Raw genomic sequence first — 19236 nt, 5'->3', positions numbered from 1 at the left:
AGGAGTCATTTGTCGTCTACAGTAAAAATGTGTCCTTACCACAGTCTGCACCATGTTAATCCTGGCTTCTCTCATCTTGGACACACACGCGAACACGTTTACTTTGTTCAGAGATTCTGCTTCATCAAAGAGGTTGTCCAGAGCAATGAACGTTCCCGTCCGACCGACTCCCGCACTAGCAATACAGCGAAAATACAGCTACAATGTGTACATTTATTTCCTGTACAGAATCGGAATATATACTGGATGAAATGTTTTGGATGATACTTATCTAGGTAACATACAAATGCACGAAATCGAGTGGCATGGAATCCATTTCCTGTCGTGTGTTATTATTGAAACTGATATGTTATGAAACTATTTTGCATGTTATTACACAAGCATGTATGTTTTGTACCTGCAATGAACTACAACAGGTCCGGTAATGTCCTCCTCTGATGACGTCAGACTCCTGTACTGCTTCCAGAAGCCGACCAGAGCCGGCGCTGAAGGAACATCGTGGTCAGGCCAGGACGTGAAGTGAAGCTGGGTGACTGTCCTCTTGTCAGAGGGCTTCAATTGGAGACGTATATTATGCAAACATTTGTCTAATAGGGAGACTAATTATTCATGAAAAGAGTATTTTTTTACAAATAAATGAAATCATGAATATGTGTCTCAGTATCATCCAAAGCGAAAAAGAGATCATGATAATAATGTAATTTGGTGGTCGAAGAAGATCGCCATTTTGACAGTCGCAAAATACAAATACAGATCATGAACATGCAAAATCGCCCAAACGCATCCACGTGAATTGTGAATGCGCGATCTGAGCGTGAAACATAAGCACATGTTCAATTCAATTCATTTCGGTTTATTTCGTAAGTGTAGGCCATCGGCCCATAGATACATTTGTATTACAATGGACGTGATGTACACAGCTGTTATTGTTGTGACAATAATGTACTACGAAGTGACATCGCTTGATAGATATAGATAGCTAGACGTTCAATTAATTTAAAATCAGTTGTAGACATAATGATATTAAATTTTTATATGGTCGGATATTCATAAAATGTTTGTGGTGAGTGATCCATGCGTAGCTTGTTATAACCGGAGCAAACTAACAAAAAATGATACTCGTCCTCCACATTCCCAGCATTACAAACACAACATAGTCTTCTGTTACGTGGGATATCAGCATATCTCCCAGTTTCAACACACAGCTGATGCGAAAAACATCTAAACCGAGCTAGCGCCACTCTCAATTTACTGACGGTCACACAGCTAAGATACAACTCTGTACCAAACAATACCTTGAATAGAGAATACGAGAAAGATTTACTACCCTTTACCAGAAGACTATGCCAATCCTGTTCATAACTACATTTCAGACGCGACATAAATTCTGTCAAAAACGAATGAGGATGACTTATACACTGGTTTTCCCATACAGAGCCAAAACACAAACGGAACAATAAAGATTTACATTTTGATACCCAATTAATTTTACCATTACTTTCTGCCTGAAGCATCATATAATAACATTTCTTTGGAAAGCGACAATCGGACATACTCAATAACCTTATCCAATAACCAATAAATCTTTTGTATGCATAAATATATAATGGATACCGCCCACATAAGCACATGTGCTTCAGAGGGATGTGAATAATGTGCAGGATTTTCGTCTAGAGCACAACAGAAAACACATTGTGGCGGCTCAGTAAAGCAGAAAGAAACAAGGTCATTGGTTGCTTGCAAACGTATGAATCCAGGTCCCAAGCACAAAAACTGGATTCTGGAATCGTTACCAACACGAAGCGACATCACGCGACTTTCCCTGATCCGGTTGATTGTGTGTCGCCACTATTGCCTATTGCCTAGGGCAGCTACCTGGGTCGACCACGACAACCTCTACAGCATCTACCGTACCTAAGTGTACATAGGGTATCAGCCTAGACGGCGAGGAACAGCATAAGTGAGGCAGATCTTCTATCAAAACGGCCTTTTCGGTGTGCTATTGTAACATCGTCGACAGCGACGTGGAGGGCTGTGTGCTTTAGCGACAAGTTTCTTCTTCGTCATTAAAGCGAAGGATGTCGGGTGTATTTTGACGTCGACGTGAACGAGACTAGTGTGAGAGTGTAGGCAAGAATCTCGCACAACTTCACTGCACAACGATATCGATTTGAAAGTCCACAGCCACACGTCACTCCCATTATGCAGAACTTCAAAGCCGCATTCCAACATGATAATGCCTGGGCAGTTTAAACGTTGTTTGTTTGTTGGTTTGCCCTATTCTGTAACATTTCAGCTACGGCAACATATACTCTATTACAAAGCTACACTTGCTTTCTGGAAGGGAATTTATTTGTGATTTTGTATGAGTCTATGGCTGCATCGATCCTGAATCATGCTATGAGTAAATGGGATACAACTATCCAAAATCCTTCACAGACTGAGAGATGAAGAACGCCCGGGTTCAATGCTTCTTTCATCAGTACTTCGATCATATCACTGCTACCTTACTGGCAAATGTAGGGAAACAAAGACTAATCTAACAGGAAACAGTATTCCTATCTGAAGAAGTCATTTATAACTACCTTATTGGAATGCTGAACCAAGAACTTCCTGGTGGTAAAATCCGCCCTGACAGTTGAAAGGAGTGGCTTGATTAGAATGTTTCCACATTTCTTTTCCTTCGTGCCATCTGGCCAGTACTGTTCACACTTTTTCTATGTAAAGACATTGATATGATATGAACAGTAATGTGCACACAATTATTACACCTGAACGCAGTGAAATCACTTAATATCAATCACGAACATTTTAAAGCACTTTTAACCGTGCTATTCTGACTTTCCATAGCACATTTGTAACGTTTCGTTACTGATTTCAAGCAGAAATATATCTGGTGCTGATCTTAAATTCCGACACCTAGTCCAAGGACAAATAACAAACATATATTGATATCAGTTAGCATTATAATGTTCTTGTATGTATTCTATGTATATGGATTGTCGGTTTACATGTTGTATTCAATGCTACTATTATTGAAAGGTTTCTGTTTGATTAGTCAAAGGGAAACAGATAATCAATGTGGAAGGGACTTACCCTGTTGAGTTCCATTACCCTGGTCAGCATGACAATCTGTGACACGTTCTCTTGCCATATCATTCTCCAGAAGTCATCCACGGTTACGTTATTTGGGCCTGCAGTATGGAGAGTTTTTATCTACTTTATCGAAAATTAAAGTTGAGACCAATCAAGGGTTTAATTAAATGCAACGAACGTCTTATATGAGTGGGATCAAGCGTTAATTAATGCCAAAACCATAACCCGACTAAACATAGCAAAACCCTAATAAGATTATTACCATTCAAATGTGTTTGAAAGGATAGCGGTGAAAATTCACGGAATCGTCTATTTCTTACACCAAATGCAAATGGATGTTTGATAACTCTTGAAACAGAATCACCCACTTGCAAATAGAATCAGTATGACGTAACGGTCTTTTTTGTATCCAGGTTCAAATGTTGTGTTATTTGTCATTTGTAATGTATTAGTGCTTTAAAGTAAGAAGAATTCATTATGTAGGGCATACCTTGAGCAGCTATGAAAACACTGGTTTCATGAAAACCCTGAAAGAAATTAACTTTATCTGTCAAAAGGACTTAGGAACTAAATTAACTTCGTAATAATTCATTTAGGAATTATAACACTTGTGTGTCATTGTGCTTCCAGGTGACATGAAAAATAGCCCATCGACGACAGATTGACCTAAACTCACAAATTCAGGTGAGTAAATATAAATAAATGTACATCTGAAGACATTACGCAATTATTCAACATTACGAAATGCCACGCCTGTCCGAAAATGAGCATCTGCGAGCCATTGTTACGCTTGAAGCAGGGTCGAGTCAACGTAATGTTACAAGACAATTCATTTTATTTCTTAATCACGGAACGTTCCATGTACATATAGCACAACTCAAATTGTTGTAATATGATTAATGCTTATATGCTCCTTCGGAAACAGACCCAAGCGTTTATCAAAAGTGGCCCAGTAATCACTAGAGATTCTCAACAGTGATAACTGACCTGTACATAGCTGGCGTGGATGTAGTCACACGTAGCGTCACCATCAGGGGACAGGACAACACGACTGGCATCATCTGTTGAATAATAAACATGTCGTAGATGCGTGTTGCCATGGATATGGTGATGACAAACTAAACATTATAATCCAAACAAATCTTCAGTCGGACCCAAGGACTGGTGATCCCAGCAGTAATACGGGACGCAACTTTGTGTTCATACTTTGTTTGAAACCGATTAATCACAGAAATACTGAGGCTGAATCGACTTTGACCTAAAAGTTTTACTTTATGTACAATGTATATTTCAACGTATGTACTCTCCCACTGATAACACAGGGATCTGTTCTTATTCTGGTAATCTGGCACATAATACTTAGTACAGGGTCCATTGAAAATGTTATATTCTATATAGAGGTAAATTATTGAATAAATGCAATATTATTATATGTAAGTTATCCTAAAATATGATGGATTCCATATGCCTTGTTTAGCATCGTGCAACCACTCAGAAAAACGACAAAATTACGCAATTATTCAACATTACGAAATGCCACGCCTGTCCGAAAATGAGCATCTGCGAGCCATTGTTACGCTTGAAGCAGGGTCGAGTCAACGTGATGTTACAAGACAATTTAACGTCCACAGAAACACAATTTGGTGTTTATGACAATGTTGGCAACAGACAAATGAAGTCAGAGACCATCCTCGGTGTGGCAGGCTTAATCGATAAGACAACTGGATTCGAACAACACACCTACGAAATCGATTCCAGCCAGCAACAGTGACTGCAAGAAGTATCCCTGGATTTCGACGGATATCTTCACAAACCGTACGTCGCCGCCTCAGATGTGCAGGGGTTGTCGCCGGAAGACCCGCCAGACGTCCCATTTTGACAGGAAACCACCGTCAAGCACGTCTACAGTGGTGCAGACAGCGTCTACGCTGGACGGCCATGCATTAGGGACAAGTTCTATTCACTGATGAGTCTCGTTTTCTCAGTCTCAGCGATGGACGGATTAGAGTGCACCGACGTCGAGGTGAACTTTACGTCAATCATTGTGTCATGGAAGAAAATCGGTTCAGGGGCGGCAACGTTATGGTACAGGGTGGGATTACAGCAAGACAGAGGACCAGTTTGATACCGCGACGAGATAATCGGCCCTGTTGTTCTACCATTTTTGTGTCGTCATGGCCCAGGGATTACCTTTCAACATGACAACACCCAGGGTCATATTGCTCGACTTGTTCAGGGGTCTCTTCAACAAAACAACGTGAATGTCATCCCCTGGCCGGCCCCTAATCTCTCACCAATCGAGCACATGTAGAATGAGATTGATCTCATTTGAAAACCTTACAAACGAGCATTTCGGAATGTCTAATATAAGGTCCCGATTGTATGTCGGTGCTTCCGAAGTACTGGGAAACGCCTCCTCCGTTCAAATGTTTATCCCACGGAAGCGAGAGATAGACGATAATTTTGACGGAATCTGTCGTACAGGTCGTAACTATCGTTCGGATTACCCCGAGTTAACGTTTTCGAGGTTGCATGATTAGAAAACACATTCCGACTGTCGCTTTCATGATCTGGTAAACGACGCTTTGATTGGTCGGATGAAAGGTCGTTCTGACGTGACCTGTAATAGGATGTCCTCAGATCTTTGTTTGGCGGCAGAGAGAACTAAGATTTGATGTTCATGAGATCGTAAAACAGCATGAATCGTCTCAAACTAGTATACAACTCACATGGAAACAGAGCCAGAAATCTGTTTCTCTTCTTATTTTCAGGTTTTTTTCCCTCCGTGTGCTCTCCATTTAGTCCATGACGTAGTAGCTTTGCAATAAAAACAGAAGAGTTAAAACCTAAATGAATATATTGATTTGATACCAAGCACAATGTCTACAGCTACGAAGCCTACAAGTTCTCTGTGCTGCATTATTGACTGATATGAAAGCATTTTAGAATGGATGTTGGCGTTTGTGTATATTATGTATCAATGACCATGTGTTAACCTTCAAATTCCGAGGATTTCTCTCTAAACACTCGTATTAATTGGAGGTCGCTTTTCACATGACTCTTGAAACATTAAATACTTTTCTTCAGTTTCACCTGGAACAATGTTTATACCATTTATTTAAAAAACACTGACCTTATACTCGTGTTCGAATCCCATGCCCGTCACCTTCTCCCTGACATACTGCATGAGTCTGTCCAGGCGTACAGGGGCTGGGAGGACGTTATAGTAGTGGTCCGAGTTCTCGTACACGTTGTCGGCGGGAGGTTTGGGTTTCTTTGGTGGCTTAACAGGCTTTGTGGACTTCATAGATGTAGATGCTGTCCTTTCGCCTAAAACACGTAACATTGGTGAACCCTCTTAACAAAAACAGTTCAAGATTTTCGTGATGCAAGAGAAGTAGACACAATCCCTTAAATGTAATATATCGCCTTTTTCAAACTAGACTATAAATTCAGTTGAAAACACGCTATGCAGTACTCTAACTATTATTGACAGGGCAAATCGATGGTGAGCTAAAGACGGAAAAAGTCCTTTTTCCTGCTTCTGCTGTAAGACGAGGTATAGTATAGAATACATTAAACAAATATCCATTTACTTACTGGAACCTGCACTGAAGGAACTCTCTGTAATATCTTCCTCGGGTTGGTCTTCTTTGTGAGAGTTCTGTGTACTCCTTCTACGAGTTTGAAAGGAAATACATAAATACATGTGTGAGACTGGTACACGGTATAAAAAATGGCAAAAAACACATACTTTACGCTTCTCGAAAACAGGTACACACGAAATGAATACACGAATATTACTATGTATAAAGCAAATGGACATCTTTATTCCGTAAATGTGTAATGAAAAAAGATCAATCACATGAAGTTTTAATTTTACACAAAGGTTAAAAAATTGTGTGATATCCTTGCGGCTAAAGCGTGGCTCCTTCCGCTGACAGCTCGGGTTCCAGTAAATATATGTGTGCAATGTATGGAACCTATTTCTGGTGTCTCCCTGCAATGATATTGCTGGCATATGGCGGCATAATATCAATCTAAGTCACTTACTTTAGTTGGAGACTAACCTTCGTATGTAAATCAAAACAACGACGAGAGCAGCAACTAAAAGCACTGCTATAACAACACCCACAATTACTCCAATCATCGATTGTGGTCCGAGCGCGTTGCTTTGTTGTGCCACTGCAACATAAGAAAGGTTGAAATACAATAGTTAGTAATTAACATCTACACTTAGCAAGAAATGAACACATTAACTTATTTTCTAGTGAGTGAGGGAGCTAGTGATTAACATAATCGAGTGCTCTGTTTAGGCTGAGATGCCGAGAAACGTACGTTACACGGCTCTTTGATGTGCAACAAAACGAAAGGTTACAGTTGTTTGGAATATCTAGCTTATTGTACTTTAGAAGATTACCGCTACACATGTACACTACTAACATTTAGTAACTCGAAAGGTTGTAGAAAAACAACGTCTATCTACCTTTCAAAAACCAAAGGGTTGGATATGAAAACAGTATTGTGGTAGATTGTTTTCAAATGTCCTCAATACTTTGTGCCCCAAATGGGCAAAATTCAATTTTCAACAATTCCCCACCCACTCAATCTGATCTTGCAGTGTCTGTTTCATTCAAGTTTCATTCAGCTACATAGAGGTTATCACGCGAGTGTGTTTTGGGATGGTAAATATACTGTACTAGGAATAAACTTATATTTAGCAACCCTTGGCAGATTAATAGCCCGTATTAGGAATAAACATTGTATTTAGCGAGTTTTGGCGATTCTTACCATCGCTAAACACACACGCTCTATAGTGATAAACACTATATCATATAATATCATTCATCAATTCTGTGGTCGAAAACACTCTTCCCATCTCTCACAGACATTATCTAACCATTGCAAATTTCCTGGATTGTGCGCATTAATATATATTACGTTCGAAGGCATGTGAAATGTCAGTTGAACAGTGTTAGCAATCAATATAGTTCCATGTGAAACCTGTTTCTTATACAGTGGCGTAACTAATATAGGCAAAACAACAACTGCCTCACAATTGTTTCTACTTATCTTTCTCGGCAATCCATCGGTCTGTACCTCAGAGTAACTGCCCTTTATCTACTCTAACCCTAGTCTATGAGACGTCACGTTTGCTGTTGTCCCGTCATAACGATACGCAGTGCAGTCAACGAAACAAGGTAACAATTCGGACATATTTTGGCCAAATCCAACTGTTTTGATATGGGGAAAAGGTTCCAAGCCGCACAGGTCTACAAGCACAGCTATGGACAGTTGTCATAGCTATGGACAGCTATGGACAGTTGGTAATTGATCCCGTTTGGCTTGTGTCCTCGCTAAATTGCTTCGCAATTTACATTTCAAAAGTTGTAAAATGCCTTACCTACGTCACAGTTAGACATTGATTTTCAGTATACAGTAAACTACGTTTATAACGAACTCGAAGGGACCACTAATGTTAGTTCGTAATAACCGTAGTCTGTTATAAGCATAGATACAGCAACATATCGTGATATCGGTCATTTCGTTTTTAGCGTGTTCGTTATAAACGTAGTTTAATGTATTAGACTATTCTTTTGAGAATGATAGCAATTGTCCCAGTAGTTTCTCCAGACACATGATTGTTTATTCTTGCACGATGGCCAAATTACAAGGGCGATGCCATGTAATCCCTACTTGACCTTTAATATTTGCATCTCTATCTGGACATCGTTTTTATCCGCTGACTTTGTCTTGCCGAGAAACCTACCCATTATATGATAAATTATAGGCTTAATGTTTTAAGGCTTAATGTTTTATTGTTTCATGAAAATAAAAGTTCAGTTGAAGGAAAATTTATGGATTAGACATAACAACCCAATGACAATAACTAACCAAAGGCCAAAGGTTTTTTCAAACATTTCTGGGTTATATATCGGCAGCATATCCCCTCAGAACACAAGATACCCCTCCTTTCTGACCCAATCTTTCCATTACCTTCATCGCTCACACTATTAAATTGCCGATGCTGGTGGATTTAATTGACAGTAGGGAACATGTAAAGATTGAGAGCCTGCTGTTGTAGTTGCCCGAGAGTTTTAATACAACGATAATAAGCTGGGACTCAAAATGTCAATTAAAACAAAAATAATTAATGAGAATTACATTCCGTAATATTATTCACCTTTACACAAGGGTGGACTTTATCCAACTTTACATCCACGTGTACATGTGCAGTTACCATCATCTTATCTACAGCTTGCGACATCACTACAATGACCACAGGTTAACAAACAATTGAAGCCATATTGGCCTGAAGCACTATCTGTATTGATTGCCATTTAGTATTATGAAGAAAGTTAATAAAATGTCTTGGACACATATGTAATGTGTTTGGTTAATGTCTGTTTGGTTTCTACGATATCCATTATATGTTTATGGTAGATTAAATATATGTATGAACTAAATATACTTTAAATATTGTGTGATGGTGACTGAAATGTGTAAAGAATGTTATTACAATGATATCGCCATTCGTGTATTGGTCAGACCCCTGTTTCATCTACTGCTACTTCTACTACTGCTGCTACTACTACTACTACTACTACTACTACTACTACTACTACTACTACTACTACTACTACTACTACTATATAAAACAATATACGTTTTTAGAATTGAACTAAGCTGATAACAAGTGGTCTGTATTTTGAATGATTATTGAAATAGCCTGTGGCACTGTGATCCGGTTTCGAGGCCATGGTATTGCCTGTTTTCCACAATTGACATACCTTCCTGACATCCTTCTCCCTGCTTTCCTTCAATACATCCACTTCCACAAGAGCCGGAAGTTTTCTCACAGATTTCAGATTTGTTTCTACAGTGGCAATGTTCGGAACAGCTTCTGCCAAATCGCCCATTCTCGCAATCTTCGTGAAAAAATGTTTCATGACTACATCCTACCAGATGCATCACAAAACAAAAATCTTGTAAATATCTTTTGTCTAGTTATTTGTGTACCATACATAGAGAAAATGAATTAAGACACGAATCATAATAAAACATAATGCAAGAAGTATAACTGCATTTGGATTGAATATAAAGATGTCGGATTCTATTGAGGGAGACATCGTTATTTAAATAGGGGTTAACCCATTTTATCAACATCCTTAAATATTCTGTGCTTTATGTTGATATCACATATGAGAAATAAACGACTCGTGGTCGTTGCGATCCTCATGGTTTATTCTCCCTGCAGTATTTTATAGTACGATAAACAACAATTACGTGTCGTTTTTTTCTTAAATTAGCTGCGACTCAAAATGGCAATTAAAACAAACACAGTATGCGAGAATGACGTTCCGTAATATTACTCACCATTACACAAGGGTGGACTGTATCCAACTTTACATCCACGTGTGCAGTTACCATCATCTTTCCTACAGCTTGCGACATCACTACAGTGACCACAGGTGAAGGAACAATTGAAGCCATATTGGCCTGAAGCACAATCTGTAAGGATTGCCATGTGGCATCATGAAGAGAGTAAATAAAACGTCTTGAACACATATGTCATGTGTTTGGTTTATCTTTGTTTGGTTTAATGATTACCAAAATATGTTTACAATAGAGTCATTACGTGTATGAAATAAAAATGCTTTGAATATTGTATGATGGTTACTGCAATGTGTCAGAATAACATTACATGTACAATGGCATGCCGCTGCTGCTACTGCTACCACATAAAGCAATATTCGTTTTTTTTAATTGAACTAAGCTGATAACAAGTGGTCTGTATTTTGAATGATTACTGAAACAGTCTGTGGCACTCCTGCCCGCTTATCGAGGACATCGTATTGACTTTTTTTCACAATTGTAGATAAGGGGGTTGTGTTTGGATTATGCTTGTTTGGTATCTACGATATCCATTATGTGTTTACAATAGATTCATTACATTTATGAAATAAAAATACTTTGAATATTGTATGATGGTTACTGCAATGTGTAAGAATGCAATTACAATGATATCGCCATTCGTGTATTGGTCCTATTGCTGCTGCTGCTGCTGCTGCTGCTATCCCTACTACATAAAGCAATATACTGTTTTTGGAATTGACCCCAGTTGATAAAAAGTGGTCATCCTTCTCCCTACAAGAAGTAGTAGTTTTCTCACAGATTTCAGATTTGTTTCGACACTGACAATGTTCAGAACAGCCACTGCAATCTTCGCGAAACAAAGTTTTATGATCTTGTTGGATACACAACACACATCCATATTTATTACAATAAATATAAATCTAATTTACATTTAGCCTAGTTATTTGTCAACCATACTTCTACAAAAATAAATTTAGGCATGAATAACAATAAAATATAACTCAAGAAGACTTGCTACTTTTACTTTTAATATATATTTAAACAATAATAAACACAGATATGTATCAAACATGAGTAACTTTGTAAAATAATAATACAAGAATAATGAGTTACCGTCCTGACATCCAGATCCCCTTTTCCCAGCCAGACACCCGCTTCTACAGTTCCCGTTCACCTTGTCACATACTTCAGTGATATTGTTGCACTTGCACTTCTTGGTACAATTAGTTCCAAACCAACTGTCATGACATACTGCAATAATACATTTGGGTTGGTTTTTGTACATATAACATGCTATTTTTATCCTATGAAAATGCAAGCATTACCATTAATAAATACTTTGCATAACAGAAGATGGTGGGAATATGAAAAAGATATTGATGACACTTGCCACGTCTGAACTTACCTTTACAGTGCAGTCCTTGGAAAGTAGGTGTACATTCCCCTTTACAGACGCCTGTGGTCTCGTTGCATCTTTTAATTATCTTTCCCACACAACTGTACGCATAATTTGTATATAATTCAGTGAATTATGTGTAATTATACATATAAATGGAATGCCCATCAACTGTAACATTACCTTTACAGTACGGTTCTTGATGATGAGGTAGACAACCAGTTTCACATACTCCACTTGTATGATTACACGTGACACCAGTTGAGCAGGCACCGCAAACTTGAAGGCAGTCTTCACCGTATGTCCCATGCTGGCACTCTGAGAATTAATGTTCTAAGTCACTATGTAAAATATTTGTATATTTGAGTAGCTGTCACTTACTATGCGAGGCAGCCGTGTATATCACGAGAATGTGTTAGTTAAACCAGTACTACCTTATTCCCCTCTAAAACTTTGCATTGAGAAAGCATGGTGCACGCTTGTGAAACGAGTGTTCCACCATTTTCACACGGTTTGAGCACTCGTTGATTACGTGTGTGCAAATAGTGAAGTCCATCATTTTACAGGTACATGTTCTGGTGGCACAGGTGATTTACACTTATCAAGTATTTAATGGAGCTCTAGAGGAAGCAAAGTAGAATAAACTGTGTCTGATGATTGATTATTACCCAGAGGGTTAAAACTAACCGAGTTCATAAATATCGTGTGTGCATTAGTGCAAATATCACTTCTCGCTCACCAGTGTATTGTTCCCGTCATCCGTACAGCATTGGTCATGTCATTTAAATCACAATGTGACGTAAGTTGGGAATGACGTTACACTAGAAATGAAGTCATAGCTAAAGGTGATGAGTGCATTTTTTGTAAAGGAGAGCTCAAAAGGATTAAGAAGTAATGGATAATAAAGAAAACATTAAACTCATATGACTGTCATCCTGAATTTACGTAACTCGTGTAAGAATGTATGTATTACCCTCTCTCTCGCTTTAGAAAAGTCAGTATGACACACATGCCAGTATAAGAATCTCTATTTACGAAATGTAGGCATCTTAGCGTGTCACATCGGTAACACATTGTCTTAGTTTTGTCTGCCTCGCCACCGAGTTTGATAACAGTGATCAATCAATTAGTTTCTACAACATAACATGTCATGCATGCACACTTCTCGCAATATGCAATGTACATGTATGCACGGATGCGAATGGTTTGTATATGACAGGTCAATAGTAGGAGTCACAGACGTTGCCAATGATCATCTATTACTATCTATATCACAACTACAATGACATGAACTCGTTTCCAAAATAACAAAGACAATATTAACAACGAAATGTTAAAAGATACGTAGGTTCATATCCCAAAGAGCACCAGGTCATTATTCGGCTCTCGGCAGTCAGTCGCTGCTGTTTTTCAAACATTTCTTGGTTATATTCCGGCAGCATATCCCCTCAGAACACAAGATACCCCTCCTTTCTGACCCAATCTTTCCATTACCTTCATCGCTCACACTATTAAATTGCCGATACTGGTGGATTTAATTGACAGTAGGGTACATGTACAGATTGAGAGCCTGCTGTTGTAGTTGCCCGAGAGTTTTAATACAACGATAATAAGCTGGGACTCAAAATGTCAATTAAAACAAAAATAATTAATGAGATTTAAATTTCCGTAATATTATTCACCTTTACACAAGGATGGACTTTATCCAACTTTACATCCACGTGTACATGTGCAGTTACCATCATCTTATCTACAGCTTGCGACATCACTACAATGACCACAGGTTAACAAACAATTGAAGCCATATTGGCCTGAAGCACTATCTGTATTGATTGCCATTTAGTATTATGAAGAAAGTTAATAAAATGTCTTGGACACATATGTAATGTGTTTGGTTAATGTCTGTTTGGTTTCTACGATATCCATTATATGTTTACGGTAGATTAAATGTATGTATGAACTAAATATACTTTAAATATTGTGTGATGGTGACTGAAATGTGTAAAGAATGTTATTACAATGATAACGCCATTCGTGTATTGGTCATACCCCTGTTTCATCTACTGCTACTTCTACTACTGCTGCTACTACTACTACTACTACTACTACTACTACTACTATATAAAACAATATACGTTTTTAGAATTGAACTAAGCTGATAACAAGTGGTCTGTATTTTGAATGATTATTGAAATAGCCTGTGGCACTGTGATCCGGTTTCGAGGCCATGGTATTGCCTGTTTTCCACAATTGTAGATAAAAGGTAGAATCGTGTTGACATACCTTCCTGGCATCCTTCTCCCTGCTTTCCTTCAATACATCCACTTCCACAAGAGCCGGAAGTTTTCTCACAGATTTCAGATTTGTTTCTACAGTGGCAATGTTCGGTACAGTTGCCGCCAAATCGCCCATTCTCGCAATCTTTGTGAAAGAAAGTTTCATGACTACATCCTATCATATGCATTGCAAGAAAATAAATCTTGTAAATATCCTTTGTCTTGTAGTTTTTGTACCATACATAGAGAAAATGAATTCAGACATGAATCATAATAAAACATAATGCAAGAAGACTTACTACATTTGGATTGAATACAATATGATAATATGATAGCTAGGCGATAAATCGAAAAGAACAATGAGGAACGAAGCGTGGTTTATTTCACGATGAAACATTATTCTATCATGACGTCATTTCTTGAGATAAGCACATGCACTCGCAACTTGATGATGTCGCTTGTTTGACGTAGTTGCATCTTAGAGGGGAGTGTCTGGTGAGTTGTTCCCCATAGATGTAGCAGGACAACGCAGATAAACACAATGGCCGAACGATCAGATCCAAAACATGGAGAGACATTCAGATCGACTCGTGGTCGTTGTTTATCGTACAATAAAACACTGTATATACAATGTATACGTTTTAGTAACGTAACATTCGACGTCAGCACAGTGCGGCACTGAGCGGTATGCAGGCTGACTGATGTCCATGGCGGCACCATGAGGGTTAAATGACACAGGAAAGGTGGAAGTAAGCATTATTCTTTGCAAATTTATCCTTTTGGCATGCAAATCAGATGGTTTAAATATGGGCGAAAATATTCAGTGTAAAGCTGATTGGCCAGTTGAACAAAGATCAATTTTCATTCGACAACGGGAATTTTTTTCTCATGCCATTCAATCACAAATCGACCCCATTCTTTCACACGTTTACGTGCTACAATCTCATTGATTCGATATTTTTAAGACAAGAAACATAGTTTCATATCAACAACATGATTTCACATTTTTATTTTTATATCTATTTCACATTATTTTCATTTTAGGGAAAAAGAACAAAACTACGTCTGCGTTGTTTGTAAACCATTTGACCATTGGACACCTGTCAAAGTAAAAGACCTCATTAAAGCGGACGGAGATCTGACTGACCCGATGGGTTATTCGTATAATTCAACCTCTGAACACCTTTAATGTCTTTGTTGTCAAAACTGTATAAGTACAGACTGAAGTTCCAAGATTCAGATTGCGATGTTGCCAGAAACTGCTTCTTGTGCGCCAAGATCAACACCACCAAGTCCGGGTTTGCATCGGTGTTAGAGATTTGCTGTTTGATGATTTTTTCGACCACCCTAATCAAAAAACCGGACTTAGCAGTACTATACAGACAAGTTTGCCTTTGTGAACGATGATGACATCGATAACTGCCAATGGAAATGACAACACAATGAAAAAGACTAAACTTGACAAGTTGACATAAACTTTGTTCACAAATTTATACAGTTAAGAAAAACACGAAAAATAAGACAACTCACACTTTCAACGATGGCATCGGAATAAAAACAAACTCATATTGCAACAACTTTTAGACTTTCCGAAGGACAATATAAACCTCCAATATTTCGTAGAATTGTGTTACGTTGAGTGAATAAAAAAGAACGTTGTGACACTTTTTTATACAATTGTATACGGTTTGGTAACGTAAAATTCGACGTCAGCAGAGTGCAACACTGAGCGGTATGTAGGCTGACTGACGTCCATGACAGGCACCATGAGGGTTAAATGACACAAGAAAGGTGGAACTAAGCATTATTCTATGCAAATTTATCATTTCGGCATGCAAATCAGACGGTTCAGAATTCGAACTGTCTCCTTTGAAGGGGATCAAGGGTAACATAGACCGTTGCCTGAGCGACATGATTACCAACATCTGCTCGCTAAATCGATGCACTTTGATGAACTCGGAGGGGTTTAGAAATCAAAACAATTTCTTTTAAATATACAAAGAAAAGAAAACTTACCTCAGTGAGCTGATCCTGTGTCCGATATTGAATAAAATGACCTCCGTGAATGCGGAAAGCTTGGCACTAAGTCTCCAGATACTGTGTTAGTCTATGAACAGCATATATTCGATCATGTAGCCTGTGAATCACATTTTAAAATATCAACAAACCCCCGTCATCTAGGCCTACTAGGCTGTGTCCACTCAACAAGCGTGTTTGACAAGTCCTTCTAAAATCCCACATGCACATGTTTCCCATCAGTCACACTTGTCTCAAATCACAAGTTCATTAAACTTGTTGTCTGGATTAAACTGTAACGCCGGTTCTCTTGACATTCCTGGTTTCGGCTATCTCATATCTGGGCCATGTCGGGTTATTCATTCCGACACTGTGACAGCAATCGTACTTTTCAAAATTTACCTACTTTTAGTAACTTTTCTCCAACAAACAAGACTTCTGAACCATGCCGTCTATGTATTTGTTATAGGTTTTGGCATTTTTTTAAATGTGACATGAAAAATATTGACAGGTTTTCCGTGTTTCCTCTTTTCAGTGTGAAATGCATGTCTCTGCCGATGCACGACAGTTGTCTGTCAGAGACGAGATCTTCTCAAAACAATTTTAAGCCTTGATTAAAAAAACCTGTTGAACCTTTTCGGAAACTTACCATGTCTATCAATGCTAGATAGTGTATGCAGTGTAATTCAGACAGAAATATAACTGCAATAATCTGATCTTTATAGTCTTTACGTGATACAACACGTTAAGTGAGTGATGCGATTGGATTAAGTGGAGTGTTTTTTTTAATACGCGGATTGATACAAAACAGCTAATTCTTGATCGCGACAGTCCCCCGCCCCCGAAACATCTTTTATATGATTATGGGTAATAAAGCTAAAGCTTGGAACTTGAATCATTTTTTTCACTCGTAACATATTTTCCGTAATTACTCGTACCTCGTGGGTAATTCTATAAGTAGGGAGAATAAACCATGAGGGGCGCAGCCCCGAGTAGCTTATTCTCCCTACAGTGTTTTATTGTACGATAAACAACGATCACCACGAGTCGTTTATTTCTTTAATTAGCTGCGACTCAAAATGACAATTAAAACAAACACAGTATGTGAAAATTACGTTCCGTAATATTACTCACCTTTACAAAAGGGTGGACTGTATCCATCTTCACATCCACTAGTGCAGTTACCATCATCTTTCCTACAGCTTGCGACATCATTACAGTGACCACAGGCGAAGGAACAATTGAAGCCATATTGGCCTGAAGCACAATCTGTAATGATTTCCATTTTGTATTACCATTTTGTAAAATGTCTTGGTTTGTTTGTTTGATTTCTACGATATCCATTATGTGTTCACAATAGATTCAATGAATAATGTAGGAAATAAAAATACTTTGAATATTGTGTGATGGTTATTGCAATGTGTAAGAATGCAATTACAATGATATCGCCATTCGTGTATCGGTCTTATTGCTGCTGCTGCTGTTGCTGCTGCTATCCCTACTGCATAAAGCAATATAATGTTCTTGGAATTGACCCCAGTTGATAATAAGTGGTCATCCTTCTCCCTACAAGAAGTAGTGGGTTTCGCACAGATTTCAGATTTGTTTCAACACTGACAATGTTCGGAACAGCCCCTGCAATCTTAGCGAAACAAAATTTTATGATCTTGTTGGATACACAACACACATCCATATTTATTACAATAAATATAAATCTAATTTACATTTAGCCTAGTTATTTGTCAACCATTCTTCTACAAAAATGAATTGAGGCTTGAATAACAATAAAATATAACTCAAGAAGACTTGCTACTTTTACTTTTAATATATATTTAAACAATAATAAATAGAGGTTATCACACGAGTGTGTTTTGGGAATTGTCAATGTCCTGCATTAGGAATAAACATTGTATTAGCGAGCCTTGGCGAGCTAAATACATAGTGTTTATTCCTAATACAACAATTGTTTTTACTTGCATCTCGCGGCAATCCATCGGTCTGTCCGCTAGAGTAACTGCCCTTTGTCAAAGGGAAGCTACTCTAACCCTAGTCTATGAGACGTCACGGCCACGGTCAGACGTTGTTGACAGTCGCACTGTCCTGTCATAACAATAACAAGTGTACTCAGATGTACACACAGCGACAAAACGAAACAAGGTAACAATTCAAACATATTTCCGTCAAATCCGCAGAGGTCTACAAGCACAGATATGGCTACTGATCCCGCTTAGCTAGGCCTCATGCCCTCGCCAAATTGTTTCGAAATTTATATCTCAAAAGTTGCCAAAACTTATAAAATGCCTTAGCTGCGTCACAGTTAGACACAGATTTTCAGTATATTAGAATGTTCTTTTGATAATGATAGCAATTATCTGTGTAGATTATACAGATTCCCGATGGTTAATTCTGACTCGATTGCCGAATGACGAGTGCGACGCCATGTTTGTTTATAAACAGTGAAAGTATTCCCTACTTGACCTTTGATATTTGCATCTCTATCCGCATATGACCCCACCGGATATCGTTTTTATCCGTTGGCTTTATCCTGCCGAGAAACCTACCCATTATATGATAAACACAGATATGTATCAAACATGTGTAACTTTGTAAAATAAAAATACATGAATTATGACTTACCGTCCTGACATCCAGATCCCCTTTTCCCAGCCAGGCACCCGCTTCTACAGTTCCCGTTCGCCTTGTCACATACTTCAGTGATATTGTTGCACTTGCACTTCTTGGTACAATTAGTTCCAAACCAACTGTCATGACATACTGCAATAATACATTTGGGTTGGTTTTGTACATATAACATGATCGTTTTATCCTATGAAAATGCAAGCATTACCATTACTAAATACTCTAGATAACAGAAGATGGTGGGAATATGAAAAAGATATTGATGACACTTGCCACGTCTGAACTTACCTTTACAGTGTAGTCCTTGGAAAGTAGGTGTACATTCCCGTTTACAGACGCCTGTGGTCTCATTGCATCTTTTAATTATCTTTCCCACACAACTGTACGCATAATTTGTATATAATTCAGTGAATTCTGTGTAATTGTACATATAAA

At 38.3% G+C, this 19236-nt stretch overlaps 1 protein-coding gene across 1 annotated transcript in view; it reads right to left on the bottom strand.

Annotated features, from left to right (window-relative positions):
- The window catches only part of LOC139460261 (uncharacterized), a 52129-nt gene that overhangs the window by 11581 nt on the left and 21312 nt on the right, over positions 1 to 19236 (bottom strand). The window contains exons 9-25 of the mRNA XM_071241767.1: positions 18799 to 18936; positions 17296 to 17430; positions 14153 to 14290; positions 12053 to 12187; positions 11587 to 11724; positions 10474 to 10608; positions 9888 to 10025; positions 7167 to 7281; positions 6697 to 6773; positions 6230 to 6426; positions 5826 to 5913; positions 4084 to 4157; positions 3587 to 3623; positions 3097 to 3194; positions 2586 to 2717; positions 398 to 552; positions 40 to 175 (exon numbers count right to left, since the gene is read on the bottom strand). Of these exons, the coding sequence (XP_071097868.1) occupies positions 40 to 175; positions 398 to 552; positions 2586 to 2717; positions 3097 to 3194; positions 3587 to 3623; positions 4084 to 4157; positions 5826 to 5913; positions 6230 to 6426; positions 6697 to 6773; positions 7167 to 7281; positions 9888 to 10025; positions 10474 to 10608; positions 11587 to 11724; positions 12053 to 12187; positions 14153 to 14290; positions 17296 to 17430; positions 18799 to 18936 (2066 nt within the window). The remainder of the gene's footprint in view (positions 1 to 39; positions 176 to 397; positions 553 to 2585; positions 2718 to 3096; positions 3195 to 3586; positions 3624 to 4083; positions 4158 to 5825; positions 5914 to 6229; positions 6427 to 6696; positions 6774 to 7166; positions 7282 to 9887; positions 10026 to 10473; positions 10609 to 11586; positions 11725 to 12052; positions 12188 to 14152; positions 14291 to 17295; positions 17431 to 18798; positions 18937 to 19236) is intronic.

The sequence above is a fragment of the Haliotis cracherodii genome, unplaced genomic scaffold (assembly GCF_022045235.1).
Source record: "Haliotis cracherodii isolate W230 unplaced genomic scaffold, xgHalCrac1.p SCAF_14, whole genome shotgun sequence".
Classification (NCBI taxonomy): Eukaryota; Metazoa; Mollusca; class Gastropoda; order Lepetellida; family Haliotidae; genus Haliotis; species Haliotis cracherodii.
Note: the sequence above shows the minus strand (reverse complement) of the source record. Positions and strands in the feature narration are given on the sequence as shown.